The sequence below is a fragment of the Neopsephotus bourkii genome, unplaced genomic scaffold, assembly GCF_033783945.1.
Source record: "Neopsephotus bourkii isolate Nb327-2 ecotype Australia unplaced genomic scaffold, CSIRO-AGI_Nbou_v1 NB_1139, whole genome shotgun sequence".
Classification (NCBI taxonomy): domain Eukaryota; kingdom Metazoa; phylum Chordata; class Aves; order Psittaciformes; family Psittacidae; genus Neopsephotus; species Neopsephotus bourkii.
In genome coordinates, this window is record NW_026901625.1 from 4592478 (window position 1) to 4618660 (window position 26183).

At 46.1% G+C, this 26183-nt stretch overlaps 2 protein-coding genes across 10 annotated transcripts in view; both read left to right on the forward strand.

Moving 5' to 3' along the window:
- The window catches only part of IGFN1 (immunoglobulin like and fibronectin type III domain containing 1), a 212574-nt gene that overhangs the window by 184293 nt on the left and 2098 nt on the right, over positions 1–26183 (forward strand). The gene's annotated exons all lie outside the window — the stretch shown is intronic.
- Positions 1–26183, forward strand: part of PPP1R12B (protein phosphatase 1 regulatory subunit 12B) — a 99297-nt gene that overhangs the window by 15176 nt on the left and 57938 nt on the right. For all 6 annotated transcript variants that reach the window (XM_061363125.1, XM_061363123.1, XM_061363124.1 and 3 more), the window contains exons 2-9: positions 10920–11050; positions 12478–12596; positions 15009–15168; positions 17213–17357; positions 17827–17901; positions 20320–20399; positions 20875–21020; positions 25413–25522. In XM_061363125.1, the coding sequence (XP_061219109.1) occupies positions 10920–11050; positions 12478–12596; positions 15009–15168; positions 17213–17357; positions 17827–17901; positions 20320–20399; positions 20875–21020; positions 25413–25522 (966 nt within the window). The remainder of the gene's footprint in view (positions 1–10919; positions 11051–12477; positions 12597–15008; positions 15169–17212; positions 17358–17826; positions 17902–20319; positions 20400–20874; positions 21021–25412; positions 25523–26183) is intronic.

The following is a 26183-nucleotide window of genomic DNA, read 5'->3' on the forward strand; positions in this document are numbered from 1 at the left end:
GCAGGTATGGGGTTACTTTGCCAAGTATTAGTAGTTTATTTTCCCCATTATTGACAATTGGCATTGGCCTTTCCAGGCTGCTCTGCAGCCTCCAGTGGCTGTGCAAGACGACGGGCTGAGTGCCAGACCTGGGCTGCAGGACCCCATGTGAGCTGGCCTGAAGCTGAGCTAAGGTTGTCTTGTAAATTTAGGGTATGTTTAAGTAACAGAGTTGATGGCAGGAACCACACATCTATTCTGCTTGCATTGTAAAAGTGCCTTTAGGAGCTCTGTTAAATAGGTGCAGCGTTACCACTGATGCAGCACCTGGAGAGCTGAAGAGCAAGGTGGTTGTTAGCAGAACGTTTCTTTGCTAAGCAAACCTGCAGTAGCAACATTTCCATTCTCCACAAAGGAGGGAAATGCTTGTGAGCTTTCTAATTATGGAATGTGGAGTTATTTCAGGCAGGAATGAAAATCTCAGTAATTTAAGGGCAGGATTTTGTATATACTGCCTTGAGCCAGTGCCAGAGAGCACTGGCTGAGTGGGAGAGAAATGACATACTTGGTGGCCAGAATGACTAAACTGGTGAGACTTGAAAAGCTAATGCTGCTCTACACCATTAGAAAACTGGCAGTCCCTGCTTTTTAGTGACAGAAAGACTATTTTTAGTGTTGGCACTTGATCAAGTACTGGACTCATTTCAAGCTCTTCTCAGATGGTACAAAGTATTAGCCTCCAACTGCTGTTGAAATAATGGGTATTAAAAATCACGTTGGAATTAGGAGGATGGAGATGATGAAAAGGAAGGCAGCAAAATGATAATCTAGATTGGATTTTAAAGTCAGTCCCACATGGCCTGTCTCTGGTTTGGAGCTATGTGTTCGGTTCTGGGAATGCAAATGGCAAACCAGTCCATCAGCTGCAGAGGAAGAGCACCATGGAAGTAGAAAATTGCTGTACTGGGTCCTGTGTGAAAGAGAGGGGACTTAATGGTAGGTTGCTGCACAGAAGGGAGCACAGACAATACACGGTTGGATGGGCTGGCATAAGAGGTTGATCCCTGTGGTCCTTTGCATAGAGAAATACTTGTATCTGTGGTCCTTGCTGATCCTCCTTGGTTGGCCAAAATGCTATTTGATAAGAAACATTAAATGAGGGGCAGGAAGGTGGCAATCCTGCAGGCCTGTGCCTGCCATCCCAGCAGGAGTAAAAGCAGGGCAGTCCAGCTTCAGTAACACTGTAAGTGTCCAGCTGACCTTCTTTCTTTACAGCAGCAGCTCCTGCTCATCCTAAAGCAAGAGGTGGCAGCTTGGGTAGCTGAGGGCTCCCTTGGTGAGAGCAGATATGATCCAGCAGTGATGGAGTGTGGGTGATGCCATTGCTGCACCAGGTCCTGAGAGTTACCCAGCCACTTCACTGAGCCATCCATAGCCTAGTGCTGTAGGTATTTACATCTCCCTCCTTGTAAATAAGTTAACATCCCCAGTACATCTCTGAAGGCGTGGGGAGCTTCAAGATGTGGCTCCTATTCAAAACACTTCTCCACCTGACATTTCCTGCTGCTATTTCGGCTTGAAACTGCTACATTCGTGAGATAATTATGCCTTTGCATGTATTCCTCTCTTCCCTTGTGCTCTACTGGGCTTTTTGTTGTGCTAATCATTGTAAGAGATTTGTTGTTGGTTTCTTTTGATGACTGGCATGGATACTGCTGAGTACTTGGAGTTGTTGTGGTTTTTTTTCCAATGGAAATATCTGATCTAATCCATATCTCTGTTCCTGCTTCCATGAGAAGTATGACTCAACCGGTGTTCAGAAATGAAGCACCATAGCCAATTAATCAGACTAGAAAATGAATAATACCTTTTTTATCTCCTTTCCTGTGCTCTCTTTAAAACAGAATTTACCTCTTTCTGCTGGTTCTAACACAATCATTTCAGAATTGGGTTTGCACAAGGATTTTAAAGCATAAAGATTTTAAACCTGGGTTTGTGGCACGCTCAGGGTGTTGTAGCCATAGGGACACCCTGAAGTCAAGGCTGAGAAGAGAGGGGAAGGTGGAAAGCTCCATGTTTTTGCAGGAGCAGCAGTAAGAGCTGTTTGTGGTTCCCCAAACCACTGGTGAGTATCATCTGTGCTGCCAGAGGTACGGGATCACTTGGAAGGGGAATTTTTGGTGATGGCAGTATGCCCCCTTAAGAGTGGAGCTGTGATCATGAGACACAATGGCAAGGTCATACCTTCCCATGCTGACAGTCTAGTGGTGACAGTTGCAAGGCTATTTTGGGAGTGCTTTTCTCTTTGTTTTCTGTGAATTCCTCTCTCTCTGTTCCCAGATTTAACCCTGATGCTGTCCAGCTGCCAGGGCTGCTTTGCAGGGCATGTTGACATTGGGTATTTGCTCTTACTTTGCATTCAGATTGACTCCCATCATCTCCAAGCTAACCTTGTCCCATGTAGCTGAGACTTAAAGCAGGAGAACAGTAGAGAAGTAAGTCATTTAATCCCTTTGTGACCTCTGTGTTGTGAGTTAACTGGCCTGCTAATTCTTCCAGCCCAGGGTGTTAAGAGTTAATGTTGCTGCTGGTATCAGCGGTTTGCAGTAACTCTTTGACCATGTCTAAAACCCCTCAAATTGCTCTAATTACACTAATCATATAGCATAAGGTTGTGGTAAAGAAAACCATCTCAGGGGTAACCTGGTGGGTCTTGGTTCTTGGGGGTTTCTCCTGTGACTGCAGTAAGTCATCGAGGGTGGGATTCATCTCAGCCTGTTGTAAATAGGTTTGTGCTGGTCTGCAGACAGCGGGGAAGGACAGGTACTGTGAGGGTGATACATCCCACCCAGCTCAGACAGGCACCACTCTCTGGGTACATCTGTTTCTTTACACTTTGGAAATGTCAATGAAATAAATCTTGTGCAAGACAAGGTGTGGGAGCATATGGCTGGGGCAGGAGGGACCCTGACAACCTGGACTTAAACCTGCTTAAGCTGTTGTGGGAGTCTCGGGTTGAATTCAAGGCTGCATTTGCATGCAGTCAGAAAACAGTCTGCTTTAGCTTAGCGTATTTTATGGCCTGTGTTCATTGCAGTAACTCCCTGCTTCTTCATTTATTCCAAAGAAAACCTTTTAATCAGTTTGCGTGTCATGTGGATCTCTCTGATCTCGTCCAAAACGGTCACATTGGTAGCGTTAGGAAGGGGTGTGCTTGGTTTGGAAAAAACTCACTTTTTTTGCTGTGTATCTAATGCAGAGTCTTTTGTAGCTCATGGGTGGTGCAGCCTCTGCCACCCAAATGAGTCTAGGTCAGGTTTGCAGCATGAGAGCATCCTTTGGAAGGAGAAAGCTGAAGGCTGGGGTAAATAAATCATCTAAGTGATAGAGGTGAGTCAGTCTTGGCTTGGAATGGCTGCAGACACGACACACGTCTCTGTATACTTGTCCTTCCCCCGAGCTGTAAACTTCCCTGCATTTACAAGAAATAAATACTAGTGGCTGTGTTTGTATCATAGCTGCACATCTCTGTCATAGACACACACAGCCACAGCTGAGAAAGCTGGTGAGAAGTCACTGTAGACCCTGCCTTGAGCAGGAGGCATTAGATTAGAAGTCTCCTGAGGTCCTTTCCAAGTGAAGGATTCAGTGATGCATGTTGCTGTTCTTAACCTGGCTGGCACCGTTGTGTGTTGAGAGTTGGGTATTCTAAACAACTGTGAATGGTCCCTACCCCAAGGATCTCAGCATCTCAAATACAAACTGGTCCACCATATGGGAGAATGGAGTGGCTTTCTGGGCAAGCTGACATGTGGAGCAGGGTCCAGAAGATCAGCACAAGAATGCCATAGCAGGGATGTGAGGGTCTATGGAAGGAACTCTGAGGTGTTTATTAGTACTTTGGCGTAAGAGTGACAGAAACTGGGATCAGTGGTGGAACAGAGGGAGACAAGCCGTGTCGGAGGAGGGCTGGATGAGGACAGAGCTGTGGAGATGGTATCAACACAAGGGCGCCTGCATGGATGCCAGAGAGGGACTCTTCATCAGGACCTGCAGTGATAGGACAAGGGGTGATGGGTTGAAACTGAAGCAGGGGAAGTTCAGGTTAGATCTAAGGGAGAAGCTCTTCCCTGTGAGGGTGCTGAGGCGCTGGCACAGGGTGCCCAGAGAAGCTGTGGCTGCCCCATCCCTGGCAGTGCTCAAGGTCCGGTTGGACACAGGGGCTTGGAGCAAGCTGCTCCAGTGGAAGGGGTCCCTGCCCGTGGCAGGGGTTGGAGCTGAAGGAGCTTTAAGGTCCCTTCCAACACAAACCAGTCTGGGATTCTGTCATTCTGTAACACTTGATTTCTGGATTAGAGGAGAATCTAGTAAAAGAATTAGTAATGGAGGTTTCATGAGCAGTTTAGCAGCAGCATTTTGCACAGGCCAGAAGGTACTGTGTTCTTGGGAGGCTCAAGAGATGGATGCTGGAGTCACTAAGAAGAGCTGAAGTGTGGCCTGTAGCAGCCTGACATCTCTAATACGTAATTGAAGAAGTCAGCCTGTGGCTGGCTGGTTCACAGACTGTATTCACATGTGACAAGTGGAGCTGCCAGGTTTGATTTCCATGTGGGAGCCATGAGGATTGCTACCCAGGAATCTGCCATGGTGGCATTAATGAGATTGTCACTCTTCTGCACAGAGAAGGCACTGAGGTTCTGCCCCAAGACTGATGTCTTCCTAGTGGGAACATGTAACACAAGCCAAGCCTGTTGCCTTTTCTGCTTTTCCCTTCTTGCATCTTCCTCCACCGTGAGAAAATGCCAAGGTTCTCTCTCAAATCCTGACCAGCCAAGGTGAGGACACCAGGGAATTAAATACAGCCAAAACTAAACACAGCAGTTCTTAAAGGCTTCCTGGCTGACTTTGATTCCAAGCTCTTGTATGCAGACTGCTGCTGCCTGGTTCCATGGTGATACGGTGCTGGGTGATGTGACCTGCTCTTTGTAAGCTACGTATTTACTCCATGGGGCTGCAGCATGCTCTCAGCCAACTTCCCCCTTGTTACATGCTGCCCCAGAACTGTTCTGCCAGCAAAGAGTGGCACTGATGGTGTTCCTGAATTAATGTTAAATCACTGTAATACTGGGTAGGTTGTGGAGAAAACAAGTGTCTCAGTGTGGGTGCTGTGACAGCACTGCTGGTGTGCAGGTATCGCCGTGGCTGTCCTTCTGTGTCCCGCTGGGTTTGTGACCATCCCCCTTTCTCCATGTGGAGGTTTTCCTCACTCAGCAGTTTCTTAGGAATCTGTCAGGTGGTTTAGCTGCTCCTTGCTGCTACCCTGGATGTATTTGTTATGTAGTGGGAATGTAACACCAGGCGTAGGCTGGGCTGCTTCTCAATGTGATGCACTCTTCAGAAAGTGAGCAGTATTACCCTGTTTGCCCCTTGTTGGAGCTCAGTTCTAGGTCCTCTGAACCCTTCAGCCTCATCAGATCCAGCTCCTTTTAATCACAGAATGATTCATAGACCCACAGAGTGGTTTGTGTCGGAAGGGACCTTAAAACTCATCCAGTTCAACCCCCTGCCACAGGAAGGGATATCTTCCACTAGAGCAGCTTGCTCTGAGCTCCGTCCAACCTGCCCTGATCTACTATGGTTTTACTCCTTGATCTACTATAGTTTCACTCCCTGATCTTCCTCTCACTGTCCTGTGGGGATGCCCAGGAGATATGCAAACCCAAACCCCTGGCAGGCAGCTGGAGCCATTGCATTGCTGATACTCATCGGCAGCTCGACACTTGTGTGTTCCGTTTGCTCCGGGGAAGCAGCAAACACTGTCGGTGCTATTGGAATAACGAGGTTTCATTCAAGATAAAGATCAGCTCTTGTCTGGCTGTTGAACAAGCTCTGCCAGGCGAGCAGAGGGCTGCAGAGCTGCTCCGTGGCGTTTCCTGGTGTCCCCCGTTTCGTTGTTGTAATGTCAGCTTCATGTTGACAGAAGCAAGCCTTGGCAAGGGCTGCTGGCAGAGGAATGCCTGCGATGTGCCGCCAGTGTCCCTGCGCGAGGGGAGGCCAGCACCCCGCATCTGCACATTTAGAAAGTGAGCACTTCCTCCCGATGGAAAAACTGCTAATGCTGGGCCGCTGCCAGGAGCTGGAGGAACACCACGAGCTGTGCATGGAGGCTTGCCCAGCGATGCCTGGGATTTAAATCCTCAGAGCCAGCTTTGGGTGGTTTGAGTGGGTAATTCTGGGCACTGGCTGCACCTTGCAGCAAAGACTGCTGAAACTGTAAGGCGTTAGTGCCATTCCTGAAGCACCTGGAGCGAACCAACGGCCAAGGGAGATACAAGGATGGCAAGGGGTTGGCCTGCTGAAGGGCTCCGATTTGATGGAGTCAGCCCCGATCACATCACCTTGAAGGTTGTGTTGTGTTTTTATAGAGAAGGAAGATAAAGAAGGAATTGCAAATGTAGTGCTCAGTAGTTAACCTTTCTTAGAGCCTTTTCTCACAGGTAACCAAGCAGCTGAGGGTTACCAGTGGCTAAAATTGAAATGAAGCCTATTCATGGGTGTGATTTTCTTTGTGAAGCGATTTCAAGGGCAGTTGAGGCAAGGGAGTGCTTCCTCACATTAAATAACCCACTGAAAAGGCAATGTTACTTCTCAATCAGCTTCTTTTTTGACTTTCTTTCCTCCCTTTGGAGGTTGGAAGGGCTCGTGTCCGCTTTGCAATGTTGCTGTCCAGTGCAGTTATTTGTACAATGTTCCCAAGGAACGCTGCATCACATAAAAGAGGAGAACTTTGCATAGGGATAGATCCTCTCAGGTTACTGAAGTTATCCACTTGCCTAAATTTAAGGTTGGAGGATTAATAGTACTTAAGGGAGGACACATCTACCCCTTTTACTTCCTCTTTGTTCTCTTCTCCTTCCTCCAGTTACCTCAGATCACCCGTTTTGCTTTGCCAGATGAACTTCACTCTCTGAGGCCACGTTGGACAGAGCTTGGAGCAACCTGTTCTATAGTGGAAGGTGTCCCTGCCCATGGCATGGGTTGGAGCTGGAGGAGCTTTAAGGTCCCTTCCAACCCAAACCACTGTGGGATTCTGTAAATATTACAGAAATGCAGCAAATCCTTACATTTCACTTTGTGGGGCAGGCAGACAGCTCTACCTGCTCACGTTCACCCCGCCTCAAGTCATTCCATATTTTCCTGTTGCTTGCCTCTGGGCTCATTTCTGCTCTCCTGTGGCACTCACTGATTGTAAAATCAATATTTGCCCAGCAGTGTCACGCTGCCTGATCACACAACTTGAGCAGCAGCTTGCCTTGGTATGTAGGTGCAGAAGGGTGGGGTGATGGTGGTATGTGGCGGCTCCCAGAAGGACTTCCTACACCTTTGTGCTTGGCGTTATTGTCATGGTGCATGCAAGCAGCCTGAAGTGTGTTACAGTTCCCTTAGGGAAGGAGCGAGTGCCAGCACCCATGGAGCTTGGTCACTTCCATCTCCTCAGCAGCCAGGTGAGTCAGGTTACTGCAGGTTTCTGTGTAGGAACATGTAGGGTTGATCCCATTATCCATTCTGTTTCCAGCATGCATTCCATGGGAACGACAGAAGACGAGGACCAGCAGAGCGACAAGGGCAATAAATTTAAGGGGGGAGAGGGGGCTCTTTTATTCATCTAAACAGATATTTAGTTTTAGAGTCCAGTGTATCCAGTGGCTTGAGCAAGAACTGCTCTTTTCTCTTGGCAGTTCCCAGTGGGTACAGATGTAGTGATGCATTTGGGTGGCTGAAATGATAAACCATGTAAACATAATTCTTTATCAAATCCATCCAAAGCTCACCATATAGACATTCTTCAGGTTAAATTTAGATTTACACTCAAGCTGCAGGTAATACTTAAGCAAATAGAGCCGAGCAGTGAGTATGCACAGGCATGAGCCGTCTGCCTCGGTGCTTGGGCAGAGCCAGGCTGATAAAGTGCTTCTTTCAGGCTCTAGATCGTTAGGCAGAAGTGGTTGTGCTCAACAGAAACCATGAACTGCTCTTGGAGGAAAAGGAAATAACTCATCAATAAGATGCGTGGAGACCTCAGAGCAGCCTTCCAGTATCTGAAGGGGGCCTATAGGGATGCTGGGGAGGGACTCTTCGTTAGGGACTGTAGTGACAGGACAAGGGGTAACGGGTTCAAACTGAAACAGGGGAAGTTTCGTTTGGATCTAAGGAGGAAATTCTTTCCTGTTAGAGTGGTGAGGCACTGGAATGGGTTGCCCAGGGAAGCTGTGAATGCTCCTTCCCTGGCAGTGTTCAAGGCCAGGTTGGACGAGGCCTTGGGTGCCATGGTTTAGTGTGAGGTGTCCCTGCTCATGGCAGGGGGTTGGAACTGGATGATCTTAAGGTCCTTTCCAACCCTAACTATTCTATGATTCTATGATTGTTAAGTGTCATTTACTTGAGCTGTGCTGGGGGGGAACTTGAAGTGCATCCCAAGCAATGGGGTGGCAGTAAATACAGGTTAGCTCATAGTTCTGCAGGCTCAGACTCCAATTCCCAAAGAATTGCCTCGTGAACGGAAGAGGGAATTTGATGTTCCTCTGTGTATCCATGTCCACCTCTGTGTGCACTGCATACGTTACCTTCTTGCTGTGTTTGAATGTGCTGGTATGGACGGGAACCTCTAAGAGATTTGTTAGGGATACTCAGGAGTGGATCCTTTCTGGAACGTGTCTTAAAATTAATCACATGCATACTGGGCACACGCTAATTCCCCTCTATAGTAGGGATATCTGGCTTGTGTTTCCTGCTCTCATCACCTGCTGGACATGGAGGCTGTATCTGTACGACTGCAGCAGGAGGTGTAAGTGCAGCAAGGAAAATCCTGATTAGACAGTAAGAAAATGAGCCCACCGAGAGGATGGTGAAGCACTGGCACAGGGCCCATGGAGTCTTCATCCTCATAGACAGTAAGAATGATCTGGAGCAGGCTCTGAGCAAGTGGATCTAAGATCGGAGTTAGCCCTGCTTTGAGCAGGGGCTTAGACCAGATGATCGAAATGATCTGAAGCTGGTGGTAGGACTGACTTTGCATCCACATTGCTCAAACCTAACGCTGTCCTACCCCATTGTGCTTGGACCTGGGACTCCCCCAACCGCAGTGTGAGGGTCTGCAGTCCCCAGGAGTTTTGTTTTGGGGAGGTTGGGTTTGGGTTTTTCTGACTGTGTTTCTTTTATAGTTCTGCTGGCTGAAATAGGGTGGGAGAGAGGTGACAGACCAAGCAGGATGGATGGAGCCAATCCATTCTACGTTAGGATCGGTCTGTAGCAAACTATTTCTAGCATTATACTTGTGCTTTTCTGGCAGAGGTGAAGGTTCACCAGTCTAGAACAGGGCCAGGTAACACGTTAACACTTCAGCACAGGCTCGGGTGGGACTTGAGTGCCTAAGTCTGCCCCTGGGGCCTCCTTTCCTAGTGCTATGGATGTTCCCTCCATGTTCTCGTATTTGCCAAGTCACTGTACAAGGAGGTGGTATTCTGGAGGGTGCTTTCATAGAGATTTAAACACTTAAGTGTGTTGCAGGGCTGCTTGTAAACTAAGCAAATGTAGAAGTAACTGGTGTGTGTGGGTTAAAGGCTATTTGGGGCTTGTACTTGCAGTGGAAATAACAAGAGCTGGATGTCAATGTCCTGGTGTAGGGCAGGCCTTTCCTTTGAAATGCAGCATGGGTGAACACATTGGATAATACAGGGTTGTCTCCTGTGCTGCTTAGAGACAAGTTCCTCATTTCCATTACTTGCTCGGATACGAGTGGGTAGCTGGAGCTGCTTGTTTTAGAAGCATGCTCAGACTCATAGATGTGCCCACATCAAGCTGTGCAAAAGGATCCAGTGCTGAGATTTTGGAGGAATTTCACTCAAGCTGGTAATGAGGAACTAGGTTTCTGCCTGGAGATAGACATGCAGTAAAGGCCTTCTGGTCCTGCTTGGTGCTTCTCAGCTGAGGCACATGCATTGGGATGTATGTATTAAGTTGCCAGCTCACCCTTTAAATAGCAGCCTCCACTCAACTGTAAACGCAGCGCTGAACGTGCTGTAGCCAGGAATTTGAGGAAGGAGGAATTCCACCCAACAGAACTGCTGAGACTTGAAAATCTAGCTAGGTTTTCTTCTGGCAACTCCAAAGCTGGCAGGGCTCTGTGGATGCAGGCTCTGGAGTTAATGCAGCATCTAATAAAGGGTTGTCATTCTCAGTAGCTCACAGGGTCTGTGGAGCTAACAGGGAAAGTTGGGCTTTGTTATAGTCAGGAAAATGAATAGATCCTGCTGAATAAAGATGTTCTTAACCCCTTTAAAATTGTGCTCCTGCTATGGTTACATCTGGGAAGGGCAGCATCCAGTATACAGATGCTCAGCTTTACTGAGGCTCCTTGAGCCCACGCTTTTCCTGCTCATCCCTACCACTAATGGTATCTCTCATTGTTCAATGTTACGATGTCATTTCATTGACATTCGGAGGGAACAGTGTTATCTAAATAAATACATGGCTTGCCTTGCTTAGAGGAATTTGATGCCATCCCTAAAACTAATGCAGATATATCATTTTACAGTGCGTCCTCACTCCAGCGAGCTAACAGTGTGGCAGAGAGGAAGGAAGCAGAGCAGTGGGTGAGCAGTGAAGCTGGAGCACATTTCCAGGTTGTCCTCCTGGGGACTCTCTGCGTTACAACTGATTTTTGAAAGTTCTGAATTTATTTTAGGTCACCAGTTCAGGATACCAAAAGTGCGATACCGTCAAAGGTGTGTTAATGGGAAATACAGCCCAGGACATTCCCTGCTGCCAGGGAGCTGCACATGGAGGTTTTACACTTGATTTAAAACCAACACTTCTTTACTCTCTTCCTTTTCTCTTCAACCCTTCCCTCTCTGGATGTCCCCCTTCCCCTTCTCCCTCAGGCCTGTATAGATGAGAACCTGGACATGGTGAAGTTCCTTGTAGAAAATGGAGCTGATGTCAACCAGCAAGACAACGAGGGCTGGACCCCTCTTCATGCCGTGGCATCGTGTGGCTATCTGAACATAGCAGAGTGAGTGAGTTTCAGGCTGTTCTGGGTATTCATAACACTTTCCAGGTCTTCCTCTTCAGAGCAGGAACACCGGCAGTTGATGCTCTGAGGCTTACACAGTGCAAGCAATGCTGAACCCCAAAATGGTGCACTGAAGCAGTTGCAAAGGGGGATGCACCAGTGCTTACCGTTGTTTTGAGGCTTTGGAAAGCAGCTGTTTTCTTACCATGGGCAGGCCTGTGTGAGCAGTGCTGCAGTTGTGTGGAGACTCTGGAGAGAGAAATGCACTATTCTGGGCTCCACACACCAGTATTCCAACAGCATGGGTTCTTTCTTCAGATTTAGATCACATGTGTCTGTTTCTTGCATCCTGCCTGACACGAGGTGCAGAAGTAGATAAAAGTAACTGTTAGTTACTTAACCCACTTACAGCTGGAGCATTATCTTCTTTTATTTGTTGTTCTGTTTACAACACAAGATAATGGCCTCAGCTTGGATATAACCAGGTAAAATTCTGTGGCTTGTCATAGAAAGATGAGATAATCTAGAGAGCACAAACCTGTAATAGATATGAAAGGAGAGACAGTGAGTATAACAGACTTTTGTCCAGTAGATGTTTAAAGCAAAGCAGTAACCTGCTGTGACTCCCAACAAGGATTTGACTCTTCTTGGCACAGTTTCTGATTCCAGGGTTTGAAATAACATTCTGCATCCGATCTGAGCATTCATTACAATCACAAAGGACTAACAGTTGGTTTGTCCCAAAGAAGATTCTGATACCAGACCACTTGTTGTACACAGACAAAGTTGCTCTGAGAGTTTGAAGAGTCGCTCGAATATGCGACCTGGGGTCCTAGAATAACTGGAAGCAAAGAACAGGCAAATATAAATGGTTGTTTCACAAATGAAGTAACTTTTTCTCAGGTAAAGGCCGCATTATATGTTAGAAGAATAAGGGAAAACAATAGTATTTCTCAGGATAGTCCTCTACAGTATGTTCTAACCAAAACCAATGAGCCATCTTCTGTGGCTCCTTTATTTCTGGGTGTTGTACTCCTCCAAAAACAATTCTCAGCTCTTTGAATTTATCAGTTTGCTTTCTCTTCTTCCCAAATCCTAGTTCTTCAAGTGAAAGATGATGTTATTCTTTACCAGTCACACCAGCCACATATCAAAGTTACCCAAATTTGCATACTGGTAACTATATCAGTCAGATTAGTGCAAGACTAGCATATTTGAATACCTAGAGAGAAACAACAACTGTGAGCCACTGACCAGGGACATTGCATTTAATAATGAACTTTTTTAGCCTGGAAATTTGGTAAGAGTAAGGTACTCATTTGGTAGAGGAACTTGGATGAGAAAGCTAAGTATCTTGCTCTGCTACTTGATTTACTGAAAGCCTGCACACAAGGTCTAATGCATTGGTATGGGTCTCGATCCCACAGGTTCTTAATTAGTCATGGAGCCAACGTGGCAGCTGTGAACAGTGAAGGTGAGGTCCCATCAGACATCGCAGAGGAAGCAGCCATGAAGGACCTGCTTCTGGAACAAGTAAAGAAACAAGGTAAATCAGTAGAGTGAGACCTCTGAGACTCTCTGTAAGAAGATTCTGTTGGCTTACTGTCTGTAGGTGAAGAGATCTGCAGTCTGGCCCAGGAGGCAGCAGACAGATTTTCTTTGGTATCAGAACAGTGGAACAGATGCAGAAGGTTTGTGGTGTGCAGCCTCTGTCCATAGGATTCTTCAAAGCAAGACACCACGGTACTGAAATCTAATTCATTAGATCTCTTTGCTTTTAAAGTGATATTTTGTTCTGACCTCTGGTGTCAGTGAAAGGTCTTGTTTCACTAAGACTTGATAATACAGAGGTGAGATTTACAGTCCTGCAAGAGTAGCAACCAGGAAATGAGTATGCCTGGCCTGGAGTGATCTGCTTTATCCTGATCCTTCCCTAGACCTCTTCTGCAGCTCACCTGATCTGCCATTTCCCCATTCTCTTCAGGTATGAGGGGCTGCTCTCCATGCTGCCCCTGCAAAGTCATCTCTGCCACAGGCAGGGACCCCTTCCACAAGAGCAGATTGCTCCAAGCCCCTGTGTCCAACCTGGCCTTGAACACTGTCAGGGATGGGGCAGCCACAGCTGCTCTGGGCACCCTGTGCCAGCGCCTCAGCACCCTCACAGGGAAGAGCTTCTGCCTAAGAGCTCATCTCAATCTCCCCTCTGACAGGTTAAAGCCATTCCCCTTGGCCTGGCCCTACAAGCCCTTTTCAAGAGCCCCTCTCTAGCTTTTCTGCTGGTTCCAGTACTCATTCCTGAGGAGCACCACTCATCACTGATCTCCACTTGGACATCAAGCCATTGATCACAACTCTCTGAGTGCAACCATCCAGCCAATTGCTTATCCACCAAGTGGTCCATCCATGAAATCCATGCCTCTCCAGTTTAGAGACGAGGATGTCATGTGGGACAATGTCAGATGCTTTGCAGAAGCCAAGGTAGATGACATGAGTCACTCTTCCTTTATCTACCAATGCTGTAACCTCAGCCTATTCCCTGGGTCTTCCTTGTTTCTCTGTTTAAAAATGGGGGTTATGTTTCCCGTTTTCCAGTCAGTGGGAACTTCACCAGACTGCCTCAACTTCTTAGTTCCCTCAGTCCCGTGGATGCATCTCTTCAGGTCCCATGGACTTGTGCACCTTCAGGTTCCTTAGATGGGCTCAACCCTGATCTTGGTAATAACATGGTTGGAACCACACAGGACGTTAAGGCAGTAATTCTGCCTCAGCTGCAGACATTTGTTCTGACACTTCATGGGATTCTGCTGGGCTTCTTCATCGCTTCACCACGTTAGTGGCATCCTGCTGAGATGCCCTGAAACAGCCATCTGTTTCCACCAAGAAGCTTCCCATTGACACAGTTTGAAAGGATCTTAACTACTGGAATAGATGTGGGATGAACTTTAAATAAGCATCATCCGGCTCTGCAGCCTGTCTTCAGCAATAGCTGTAAGCAGATGCCTGCTGCAGACTGCAACAGCAGGACAAGAATGTATGATTCCTCTTCCCAGGCTCCAGCCAGTGTGCCTCAAGGAATTCCTGAGCCAGATGGGCCTGTGTGTACTCGTGAATCCCCCATGGCTTTCTCTTCCATGAACCTGTGCAGTCCTTCCTGGGAGCCCTGGCATTATGCTTAATAACTACAAATTTGTCTCATTGTTGTCCTGAAGCCAACTGTATTTCTAATCTTTGCAACATCTTGTGGCAGTGGGTTTCACAGCTCAGGCTCTGAGTTGGTGTTTTCTTTTGTTCTCTATTAAACCCAATGTACCATAATTTAATTTGGAGTCACATCATTGTTAGACTGAAAGAACTAATCCCTGGGGACAGTTGCTCTTCAGCACCCTTGATTGTTGAGATTTCTCATCTTCTCCTTCATGTTTTTTTGCTGAGACAGTGAGCTCTAAGCTGATCAGCCTTGTATGGAGCTTCTGATTGCTAGATCATCCTTACATGACCTCAATGTAGATTGCACTGAGTTTTGAGTGACCATACAGGTGGGGCCATGCTGCTCTTGCAGGAGATGCCTTAGGATCATTTCTCCAGATCTTCACTGTAGATGATACTCCTGCTCTCACTGTAGTTAATTCAGTGTGTTAAGCTGTTGTTCGTGACTGTTTTGGTTTAGGACACTGTGTATTCAGAATGCAGCCCTTCCACCCATAGCTCACAGCTGAGCTGTTAGTGGGGCTGGTTTGCAGCCAGTGGCTCAACTTTCAGGTTTTTAAGTCAGACAGCTCTGAGGTGCTGGCACTGCTGCAGGAGTTCTCCAACTCCTGGAAGATGCTTTTGCTGATATTTTTGTGGAAGAATACAAATAATTTAGTAATACTTGCACAGCAAATGAAACAGGGTAAGTTTAACAAGTCCATGAGAGCATTCAATTCACAAGCTCTTACTCTGTGCTTCACCCTCTTAGGTGTAGACCTAGACCTGGCAAGAAAAGAAGAGGAGCAGCAGATGCTGCAGGATGCCCGACAGTGGCTGAACAGTGGGAGGATTGAGGATCCAAAGCAGCCTCGCACGGGTGCCACGGCTCTTCACGTCGCTGCAGCGAAGGGCTACTCTGAAGTCATGAGGTAGGAGCTCCTGCCCGGGGCTGGTGCAGTGAATTAGGGCTGGTTTGTGTAAGGAGCACCTCTAGCTTTATAGGTGAGAGAAATTTGTTTCATAGAGAGATTTCAGCCTACAAAGTGACAATGCATGCTGAATGACAATCGCATCCCAACAGCTTGCATGACCTGTCTGGTGGAAGAGTGCAGCATCCACCCCTCGCTCACCGTCCTCTGCTCCTTAATTCTACTGCTCCTGCAGCCGTCAGCAGTGACAAAGAGATTCCCACATGTAACACTTCTGCTTCTACTGCTCTGGCACAAACAAGCTGCTTGAGAGCAGAAACTTGCCCAACGTAGTTTTTATTGGCCATAAAGCATTAATATTTTCACAGGTAAGGTCAAGTTAAGGTTCCCAACAATAAAGCTTTCTTCTCTACTCTTTATGTCTGGGTGGAGCTGCCCATAAACATCAGCAGGGTTACTCTATTTTCCACGTTAAAATCCTTTCTGGAAGCGTTCATCTATCTTGAGCCTTGATTTCATAGTTTTAAGTGGCCTGACTTGATGTGTAAGAGCTGTTTCTTACCAAGCTATAGTAATTTTGTTCTCTGTTTCCTATTTGTATTCTTTCTTTAAAGCTCATAATTGAGTTATAAGCTGTCTGTGCCTATGCCATGCCCAAGAACAGTAATGTAACACAGCTTATGTGGACTAGGAATGTACTGTCTCCTGAATTTGAGGTGTTGGTCCCAAGGACTTTCAGTGGAGGGTTGTATATCCAGTACTCCCCAATGAGTATTCACTGTCTGCAGGGTGAGTCAGTTCTGGACAGCTGCTCCTTACCATTAATTGTTATAATGATAAACAGATCTCACAGAAAGCTGTCATTGTTTCACTCTGGTGTATATTTATCTGCAAGTTCACATAGACAGCTTCAGTGACTTAAACCAAAGGGGCTGAGAGCCAGGAGCTCGCAAACTCTCAACTGAGATGTGGAATTTGTGACCTTGAGGCTTTTGTTCCCCACTTTTGCCAGCTGGAAAATCAACATAAAGTCAGCATCTAATTGAAAGTTTCTTTCACAGAGGAACACTGCTGCTAGAGTGTGACTGGGTTTTATTTAGCGCAGTAACACATCAGTGTAAGGCTGCAGGAGCTTCCAACCTGGGAACTGCTGCCACTCTGGGGCTGTGCTGGATTTCGCTTGTGCTGCAGGAAGGTGGTGGAATTACCCACAATGGAAATTTTCTATAGGAGTTTTACTGGACTTGCAGAATTCCCTATGGATGTTCTTTAGTACTTAAGCAACTTGGATAATAGTTTTGATCTATGAGCTGCTCAGTACTTCCATCTGATCACTGGTATAACAGACGTGTGTCTGTGAAGCTTGACTGCTGTTGGCTCTCTTCTATTTGAAATATTCAAGCTCCACATGCTATGAAGCACTCTATGTAATATCAGGGTGTGCGAGGACTAGTTCGCAAAAATGCATTTTAGGTTATTTAACCCAAATGTGGGTTATTTAACCTACACATTTCACATCTGTCAGTCGCAATAATGTCACTGCGTCACCAGGCACCATCTCCTCAGGGACCGTTCCTGCAGTGTGTCCTGGCTCTCTAGTTAAGAGCCAAGACTGAGCTCCAGTTACCAAATGTCCTTTCCCTGCCAGGTACTGGGCTTGGCTCCTTGTTATGGAGATGGCAGTCAGCAGGGGTGTTTGCTTAGTGCCGAGCGAGTCTGGTGTCCTGTCCATCAAAGCAGGAGTTCAGCCTGGGTCACTGACATCAGGTTAGAAATTAAGATGTTCTCCCAGTTTAGGATGTGCTGGAAGGGAGCCTTATCAGTTAGACACATCCAGCAGGTTTTACAGTGAAGTCACTGTTCATTTACTGCTCTTTCCTGTTGCTGTAGCAAGCCCATCAAGTGGGATGTTGCTGAGGTGAATAAACAAGGACCTACAGGCTTATTGTAGACTGTGCTGCTATCCTGTGGCTCATGTGTGAACTCGGCTGTGTCAAGAAGCCATTCTCAGGTGGGCAGAAATCAATATTGCTTCTTTCCTCAGGCTCTTGATCCAGGCTGGGTTTAATTTGAATGTCCAGGACAGTGATGGCTGGACGCCACTCCATGCTGCTGCACACTGGGGAGTCAAGGAAGCTTGCTCCATCCTGGCTGAGGCCCTGTGCGATATGGACATCAGGAACAAGCTGGTTAGTATGTAAAGGTGTTGGCACAACTTGTGCAATCTGTTTGATAGCCAGATTAATATCAACTTTATTGCCCACCACTGATCTAATGCCGTGACAATGGCTCGCTGATGACTGGCAGCCTTTCAGGAGGTTCAGATACACAATGATACAGTAGTTGTTCACATTCCTTATCACTACAAGAGTGTCCTTTTATAGAAACCTGGAAACTCAGATCTATTAGTCCTGGCTGTTAGGTTTGAGCAGCAGCAATCAGGGAACGGCTCTTCCATGATTAAGGTTGCTCTGGTCATGGATTGAGTCATGAAGCTACCATCACTGTTGTGTGGCTTTCTCTACTCTGAAGTGAAGCAGAGTATGTTACTCAGTGCTTGGGAGGCAGGGTGTGGAGCATGTTCACTTTTGTTCTTCACTGGTGAATACTAACACCACGCTGTATCGGATATCCTCTTGTCTTCTCCCCTTGCCTCAGGGCCAGACGCCGTTCGACGTGGCTGATGAGGGACTGGTGGAGCATTTAGAAATGCTGCAGAAGAAACAGACTGTGGTGAGTTTCTGGCAGATCATTTTCCACCTCTCCAATTACCTTTTCATGCACGGGTATTCTCTAAGACATGTGGCATCAACAGACGCAGGAAGCTGAGGCTCAGCTGTTTTTTTCATGTTAGTCATTTGGAATCTTTAATTACACCAATAGCCAGAAATCTGGAAAACGGGGTGACTGCACCAAGGTCAGTTGGGTGCTGACGCACAGAATTATGCAAACTGGTAAGGCATGTCTAGTTCATCTTTGGAATTACAATGCTGCAGTTCCTTTTGCTAGCTGGTAAGCTCTCAAGCATCAAACTGCTTTTACTGAGCTATTACACGAATCAACTTTGTATTTGCATCCAAGGAAGTCTGCTGTCACTGTTGAGAGATCTCTTGCCATGTCTGCCTTGCTTACAACATGGAGGCTTCTGAGTGAGTGAGAAAATATTGCAAACTCCAGGGAATTCTGGACTAAAAGAAATGGTGGTTTCAAAACCATTTCAAATTGCCATTTCATAATGCAGTGGAGAGATGGAAAGGGGTTATAAGCAGAGAGCTGACATAAAAAAGGAAAGCAGAAATTTATCTCCATCAAAGAAAAGTCAGAAAGTCGGGGTTGGATTGTGCTTTTTCTTGTTTCATCTGGCCTGTGCAATTATCCCATTTGGGTGTTCCCAAGAAACAAACCAAGCTTCTTAGTAAAACAAAAATCAATCACTGAGTATCACTGAAACGGCTGGATCCAGAACCAGACATAATGAGAGCACTGCTGATAAAACCCAGTGAAGTATTTTGAGGAACTGACAATGTGGGTGGCAGAGCCGGAGCTCTGCTCACAACACAGCTGCTGCCATCCCTAAATAGCAGCCTGAATGTTCACTGCAACTTCTTACAAATTAATCAGCTTCTCCCTAAATGAGGTGTTGATAAATACTATCAGGGTTGTGGTTTGGGTTTCCTCCGATCTCACTGCACCGGGGTGCTGCAGATCACTGCACTCCTCAGTAAAATAGAAAGGAAGCAGCAAAACAGAGACATGAATTGTCAGTCCTGTATCCCAGGGGCTGGCAACCCCCTTGCTCTATATAGCAGCACTATAAAAAGCCTTCTCCATTTAGTAAATAGAAGAATCCATATTGAATCACATTTTGGTTTTACTGGATATGTTTTTTTTAATAACATGCCATTTTATCTGGTGTATTTGGCATGGGCCATTTTTATCACTTCAAACAGAAAATGTACGTTTGAGAAGGCTGCAGCAGGCAGTTCAGCCTGCTCCAGTGGAAGGTGTCCCTGCCCATGGCAGGGAGTGGAACTGGACGAGCCTTAAGGCCCTTTCCAACACAAACCAGGCTGGGTTCTGATTCCTCCAAGTACATTATTTCACTTCCAGAATGCTTCTCAAATCAGATTTAGTTTTAATCTAAAGCTCGTAGCAGAACAACATCCCATCCTTGCTAAAAGATTTGCTGCTGTTATTGGAGGGAAGGGGAGATTTTGCTTGCTGGAAGCAACTCATTTGGGTCTGTTTTTTTTTCTCTAATCTCTGAAAAACCTGTGAATGGAGCAGGCTCTTTCCTGCACTCCCCTTCACTGTGCTCCAGCAGTTTGTTCTATTTTGCACCATGCTCTACCCTAAACCTTGTCTCCTTGCCTGCACTCCATGTGGCTTCTCCCACATCCAGAATTTGCAGAGCTTCTGCTGCTTGTGCCTGTTGTCACTTCCTATCAAAGGAAAAGGAAAACTAGGCTAGACATGACACAGAGGCAGCCTTAGAAGTGAGACACTGATTGCCATCCTTTTTTCTACCTGTGCTTTGTCTGTGCTTCTGGAAGGTACTGATCACAGTGTTTGATTACTGTTCTGTCCATCACTGGTAACAAAAATGACTGTTGCTGCTCTCTGGGCAGCATATTTCAGTGGCTGTGATGGTCACAGGTATTCTTGTGCCATGACTTAATGCTGGCATTTGAGAGACATAGAAGTGCCCCAACCTTATGGGAGATCCGTTGGCTGCCTGTGCAGGGAATGCTTTCCTCTGGGAGCAAATCAAGAATAGCTACAAAGGGAGCAGATTGTAATGAATTTAGCCTCATTTCCTGGGCATACAAACAGTGTGGACAGACCCCCTGTGCTGTGTCTGCATGGGCAGATGCAGGACAGTGCTGTGGAAATGGGATTTGGCTTCAGGTCCCTGCTGCCAGCTTCACTGAAGGTGTTATTAAATTGCAGCTGGAGTCTAGGGACCTGCTAGTGTGGAGCTGTAGTCCAGGACATCCGGTGCTCCTGCAGATGTGCATCTGCATTGGCTCCTTCAACAAATCCATGAGGGTGGGATGACCTTATGCTGTGGTAATGATTGGATGATGCAGAGGAGGTTTGTTAAAGTGTCTCTTTTCCTTCTTTCTCCACATTCCTTGGACTTTCTGACAGTTGCGAAGTGAGAAGGAGACGAGGAATAAACTGATTGAAGCTGATATGAATGGCAAGCCTCAAAGCAGACTCTTCCCCAAGTACGTCTTTCCTCTTTGTTGTAAAGAATCTACACAGGGAGTACTGGGACCCCAGGTTCATATCTTAGCAGTCACTGGTGTTCAGGTTCATTTCATGGTTTAAGTGTAAGCTCTCTCTATACCATTTATACTGTTTCTTAACATCTCTACTGAGTGGTAGAACAAGGAGTGGGGCTGGTGCTGGGACCCCAGCTTCTGCTCTTGCTGAGCATCAGTTTGGGCTGAGAACTGCACCTTTGTAATTGCCCAGAGCCCAGCCAATGGTTGAGAAGCCACATGTCCTTGGACTCAGAAATGCTGGCAAATTTAGGAAACGTGAGACTGGTGTTGGAATCCATGGAAAATGGGTTGAGCCTGTCGATGGATTCTGTCCTTTTGCTTGTTCTGTATGTGGCAAATCATGTGTGTTCCTGAGAAGTAAAACTCAGAAGTAACTCTCTTGCCTGGCAGTCCTTAAAATGTCTCTGTCTTGCAGCAAGGAGAAGATTCTGTATGAGGAAGACACACTGAAGTCCATGGAGATGGAGGAAGAGAACAAGGACTCTAGCAGTTCTAGTTCTGAAGAGGAGGAAGAAGCTGAAGAAGATGAAGTTTCAGAATCAGATGCTGAAAAGGAATCAGGTAAGACTTTGTACAGACTTGGATTTAAAAATTAGCCTAGCAGGATTAGGGGATCAGTTTGCTTAGTTCTCAAAGACATCCTGAATATGTATATTCTATACATACGTGTATATGTATAGAATAAGGAGAGCTCTGTAGCTGAGGGCAGGATTTTAATTTCTACTTCCAGCTCACTGGAAGTTAAGGTAACACTTTGTCCATAGGTTGTTCTTCAACACAAGGCTCTTTTGTGTTGGGTGGGTTCAGGATGAATACTTCAGTTACTGCAAGTTGGTAGGAAAGCAATTGAATGTGTAGGAAGGTAACAGCCTGTTGTATTTGGATCAGAGAAGTGAAATGAAGGGCTGAAGCTGCCCTGTAATTATAGGGATGAGGAGCTTTTTTTCTGTTGCTGATGTATAATAATTACAAGACATAGTAGAAAAGAAGGATTAAGTACACGGAGTCACGTTAGCCTTCACATTACAGCATAGTGCTGGCATCCCACTCCCATTCTTTATCTGTAACTACTGTGGTTTCCTTAATTAGTTGCAATAGCCTATATGTGCAGCACAGGAAGTGTGAGTGAAGAGGCTTATTTTTACAGTAAGCCAAGACTGACTCTTACTTAATGTTTCTACAAAGAGAGATGGATCTTGGGATGATGTATTTAATGGTTAAATTACTCCCAACATAAGCTTACTTGCCCTCTATCCCAATGTACTAATAAATAAGTTATAGAATCATAGAACAATTTGGGTTGGACAAGACCTTTAAGATCATTGAGTTCTTGCAGAGAAGTGGAGTTTAAAGTTTTGTCCCATTTCTTTTGCCAGTAAAATTGTCACCCCCATTCTAATGGTGTCAGTTACCATGTTTATCCCAGTATGAGAGGTGCTGAGAGTCCTGGCTGGTCTTTGCAGAGCTCGTAGTCGCAAAAGCTATTTGGGTATGACAGTAACACAGTGAAGTATCCTTTTGGCTTTTAAATCAAGCAAATGTAGTGGAGAAGTCAGTGGCAGAAACATATATGCAGTAGAAATCACCTTTATTTGCTCCATAACTAAGGGTTTTACGAGAGAGCAGCCCTATATAGCTATGTGCCAATGCTTGTAAACATGATAGGAACTTGACCAGAGCTGGAAGAAGTGGACCTATGTGGTGTTCAACTGATTCAGGGTATGTAAGGTCCCTCAGCAAGGGAAGAGCTACAGCACTAAGCATGAATTTTGACTGGAGCCAAAGCAGGTCTTTTTACTAAGTTAATTCACTGTTCTACTTATCTATTGCAAACCAGTAAAGCTAAACCAGGTTGAAGACAGGAAGCATTCGATAAACAATTAAGCATCAGTCTTTGATGCTCTCTCTTCCTAGAGAGATTGTTGGCTCCTTGGAGAAATCCCAATCAGAACTGGGACTCAACTCTGTAAAGCTTCTTACATCTCTAACAAGATGCACAGGGACTTGTCCCACTGGGTGCAGCACAACATTGGTAATCCTCTTCAAACATGAATCATGAGATAGCAGCATCAGCCCAGATGTTATAGGAGGACTCCAAAGAGAAGTAGGGATGCAGATACCTTTTCATAGGAAATTATAAGTGTCACATTATTGCTGGTTTAATTAGGAGCAGTTATGCTTTATTATCTGCTAGACCTTGTAAATGCTTGAATGGATACAGGAGGCATCTTTTGGAAAACGTGGAAATTATTCCCTTATTCCTCTTCATCGTCTTCTGTGATTTTATATTTACTTGGCTTTGTAATTCTGAGCAGTGCTGGACAAAGAGAAGACAGCTGTTGTTCTACAGTGTCCAAAGTGCAGATGAAGGGGGAAAAAAAAGCCAAAATACTGTTATGAGTTCATCAGACCAAGGAGGCTGAGTGCATTAATGACACTTTATTCATCATGAGGACAGTTAACAATTTGCCATGGGGTTGCATGTCAACAAGTGAAAGATCAGTCTAAAATTCTATGATCATTGTCTGTGCTGGTAACCATTCCAGTCTGTAATTAATGTGAATTCAAGAAGGCCAGGGAAGCTTTCAGTGTTGGTTTGGGGTTTTAGTTTGGTTTTGGTTTGGTTTTTAAAAGAACCCCCCCAAAAAAAACTTAAGAAATATGATATTTATGTCAAATCAGAGAACTAAATGTTTTAGTCTCACCAAATTTGTTTTGGGGACATTGAACTCATCCACACCAGTTTCCTTGATAAGAATTTTGACATGGTTTAATGATGGACTTGGAAGTCCTGGGGTGAATGTTGGACTTGATGATCCTAAAGGTCTTTTCCAACCTCATTCATTCTATGGTTCTGTGAGTCTGTGATGTTTATTGCTGAACTTCAGTAAAAGGCAGTGTGTGATCCTGCCTTGGAGGCAGCGATGCCCCTGGTCATGCAATCACTAGTGCTGCCAGTGCAAGGTGCTTTTCCCTGTCCTTCTCCTGCACCTGGCTCCTTTCAGCCACCTTGCTCACAGTTAGAGTTCTCTCCAGCCTGTCATTACCCCTTCAGCTTGTGCCCTTGTCATTAGGCTGAACCTTAAATGCTGACCTCTGTACTATAAACTGCCAGAGCGGGCTCGAGCCACCACCCAGCCCAGCCTGTAGATCCTGCTGGCCCTCAGGTCACTTCTGTTCTCCCCTCCCTGCAGTGTCGAGGCTTCTCCTGGGTTTTACAGGCTTCAGTCTTAAGAAGTCAGCACATGGCAAGTGTGGGATGTTTTGTCTGTATGTATTTCCATGGAGTGCTGTATGCCAAGTCAGGTCTGCAAGGAGAAATGGGGTAGTCTACTGCCCTGTCCTAAACAGGCTGTTTGAAAGTGCAGTGCATCTGAGCTTTAGGCTCAAGGAGTGAAATACTCTGTTTAGGTGACTTTGTTCTGAGGTAATACCTAGAGAAGGAAAAGCGGCTGAGACTTCACTATCATGCAGCCCTTTCTAGGGGAGATGTGTCTTCGTCTCTCTCATTCTGGATCTGTCAGTCCTGCTAACTGCCTGTTATTTTTATCTTTGGCTTGCTCTTTTCTGTCTCCCATGCCCTGTGAATGCTGTTTTCTAGGAGTGAGAACATTCGTTTCACGAAGATTGATCTTTGCGCTGCAAGGTGCCATTCTCACAGATGCTCCATACCAAACTGCTTTTATGTGCAATGGCAGATCTTTACTCACTGCACACACCTCATTTCCTAGTACTGGTTGGGTGCTTGCACTTCAAATGACTTTATTTTTTCAAACCCATGACTGCATGAGGCACTCAGAGCTGCGAGAGGCAGTGTTCTCTTGCTGTGGGTACCTCATTTCTCAGGCACGTTGCATGTGGCTGTGTTTGGTAAATAGCCTGTCTTAGAGCCCTGTGCGCTCCTGATGACCAAACCTATTGCCTGAGACACAAGTTTCCACTTCCTCTGCCCTGGTCATGTCTGGTGGATCACAGAATCACAGAATCCCAAGGGTTGGAAGGGACCTCAAGAGATCCTCTGGTCCAACCCCCCTGCAAGAGCAGGGTAACCTACAGTACATCACACAGGAACTTGTCCTGGCGGGCCTTGAATATCTCCAATGTGGGAGACCCCACAACCCCCCTGGGCAACCTGTTCCAGTGCTCTGTCACTCTCACAGTAAAGAAGTTCTTCCTGATGTTAACGTGGAACCTTCTATGCTCCAGTTTACACCCATTGCCCCTTGTCCTATCACTGGATATCACTGAAAAAAGCCTAGCTCCATCATCCTGACACCCCCCCCGTTACATATTTGTAAACACTGATGAGGATGTTCTTATGTGAAGCATGGTGCATAGATATAAAAGTTAAATGTAATCCTGGATGATTGCACTTGTCCACCAAGCGGGGAGCCAGCTGGGAGCTTTGGTAGGGTTGGTTTAACTTGCTTTGAGCCCTGTTAAATGTTTTTGTGCTGGGTGTCAGTCCTGGCTGCATGTAGAAAAATGGATTTTGCTGTAGAAGACCAGAAATTCTGCCCCCGGCATAAAGAGCTGCAGCAGAACTGAGTGATGAAACGCATCCCCTGCGTGCTGTGAGTGCACTCGTGTGCTGCACCGGGAATGGCACGTTCTGCTCTTCCCAAGTTTTACAAGGGGAGAACAACCCCTGAGAGGAAACAAAACATGAGTCAACAAAGAATCTGTTTGTCCTCCTGCGGGTGCTTTCTGCTTGGCTGTGGGGATGAAGTTCAAATCTTTGCCTGGCAAATGTGTCCATCGTATTTGTTCAGAAGTGGAAGCCTCCTTGCAGAAAGCCCTGGTTCACCCTGGAACTGGCATCATCTATGGTCGGAGGTGTATTGAGGTCACAGCAAGGCTGAACTTGAGTGTAGTGCACACTGTGCTTGTAAAGAGGGGCTTTGGAAACACAATACTGAAACACTTGGTTTGTCTTCTTGTTTAAAATTGTAGAAAGGAAGGAAGAGCCCTTTGCCAACCACTCCAGCCATGAAACCAGGCCTAGCATCACTGAGCAAATACCACCACCTGAGCCCAACTCCTTCACTGCATCTGCCAGAAGAGTAAGTGAATTTGGAATCAATGGGGACTCCAGCAGTGCTGGCGAGCAGTAGGTTCTACTGGGAAATGGATGCTCTGATTTTCAGAGGTGTTGTAAGACTTGAATGTAGGAAAGCATGATAGTATGCAATGTTGATAAAACTCTGTTAACAGTATAGGACTGGCATGAAGGAGGATGTCTGCACAATAAGGTTCCTCTTGAATCTCTTACCTTCCAATTGCACTGTTCAAATGAGAAACCCAGCTTACCACAAGTGCTTTGTGGCGTTGTCAGTTCTCAGATACCTGATGCCAATCTTTGGCCAGCAGATCTTTCACCAAAGCTGGTTCCTGCTGATGTATCAGCAGTGAATTTGGCATCATCATCTAAAGTGCCTCTGACCTGCCAAACTCCCTTGTTTCAGTGGCATGATGTTACAGCCCAGTAAGCAGAGAGGATAAAGTTTGCATCTGACTAGACAGCTAGGCTATGAAAGCATTTTAAAGGTGAAGCAGACTTACTGAAATCTTATCTGAGCTCTCCAGCTCTCCCGTCACTCAGCTAGATGGCACCAGGAGACTCAGTGTTCTGCTGAGGACTGGTATCTTCCACTTCTGGTTTCTTTTTGCACCAGAATACGGAGAGGAGCTGTACAATGCAGGCACCTTGCCAAAGGCTGGAGC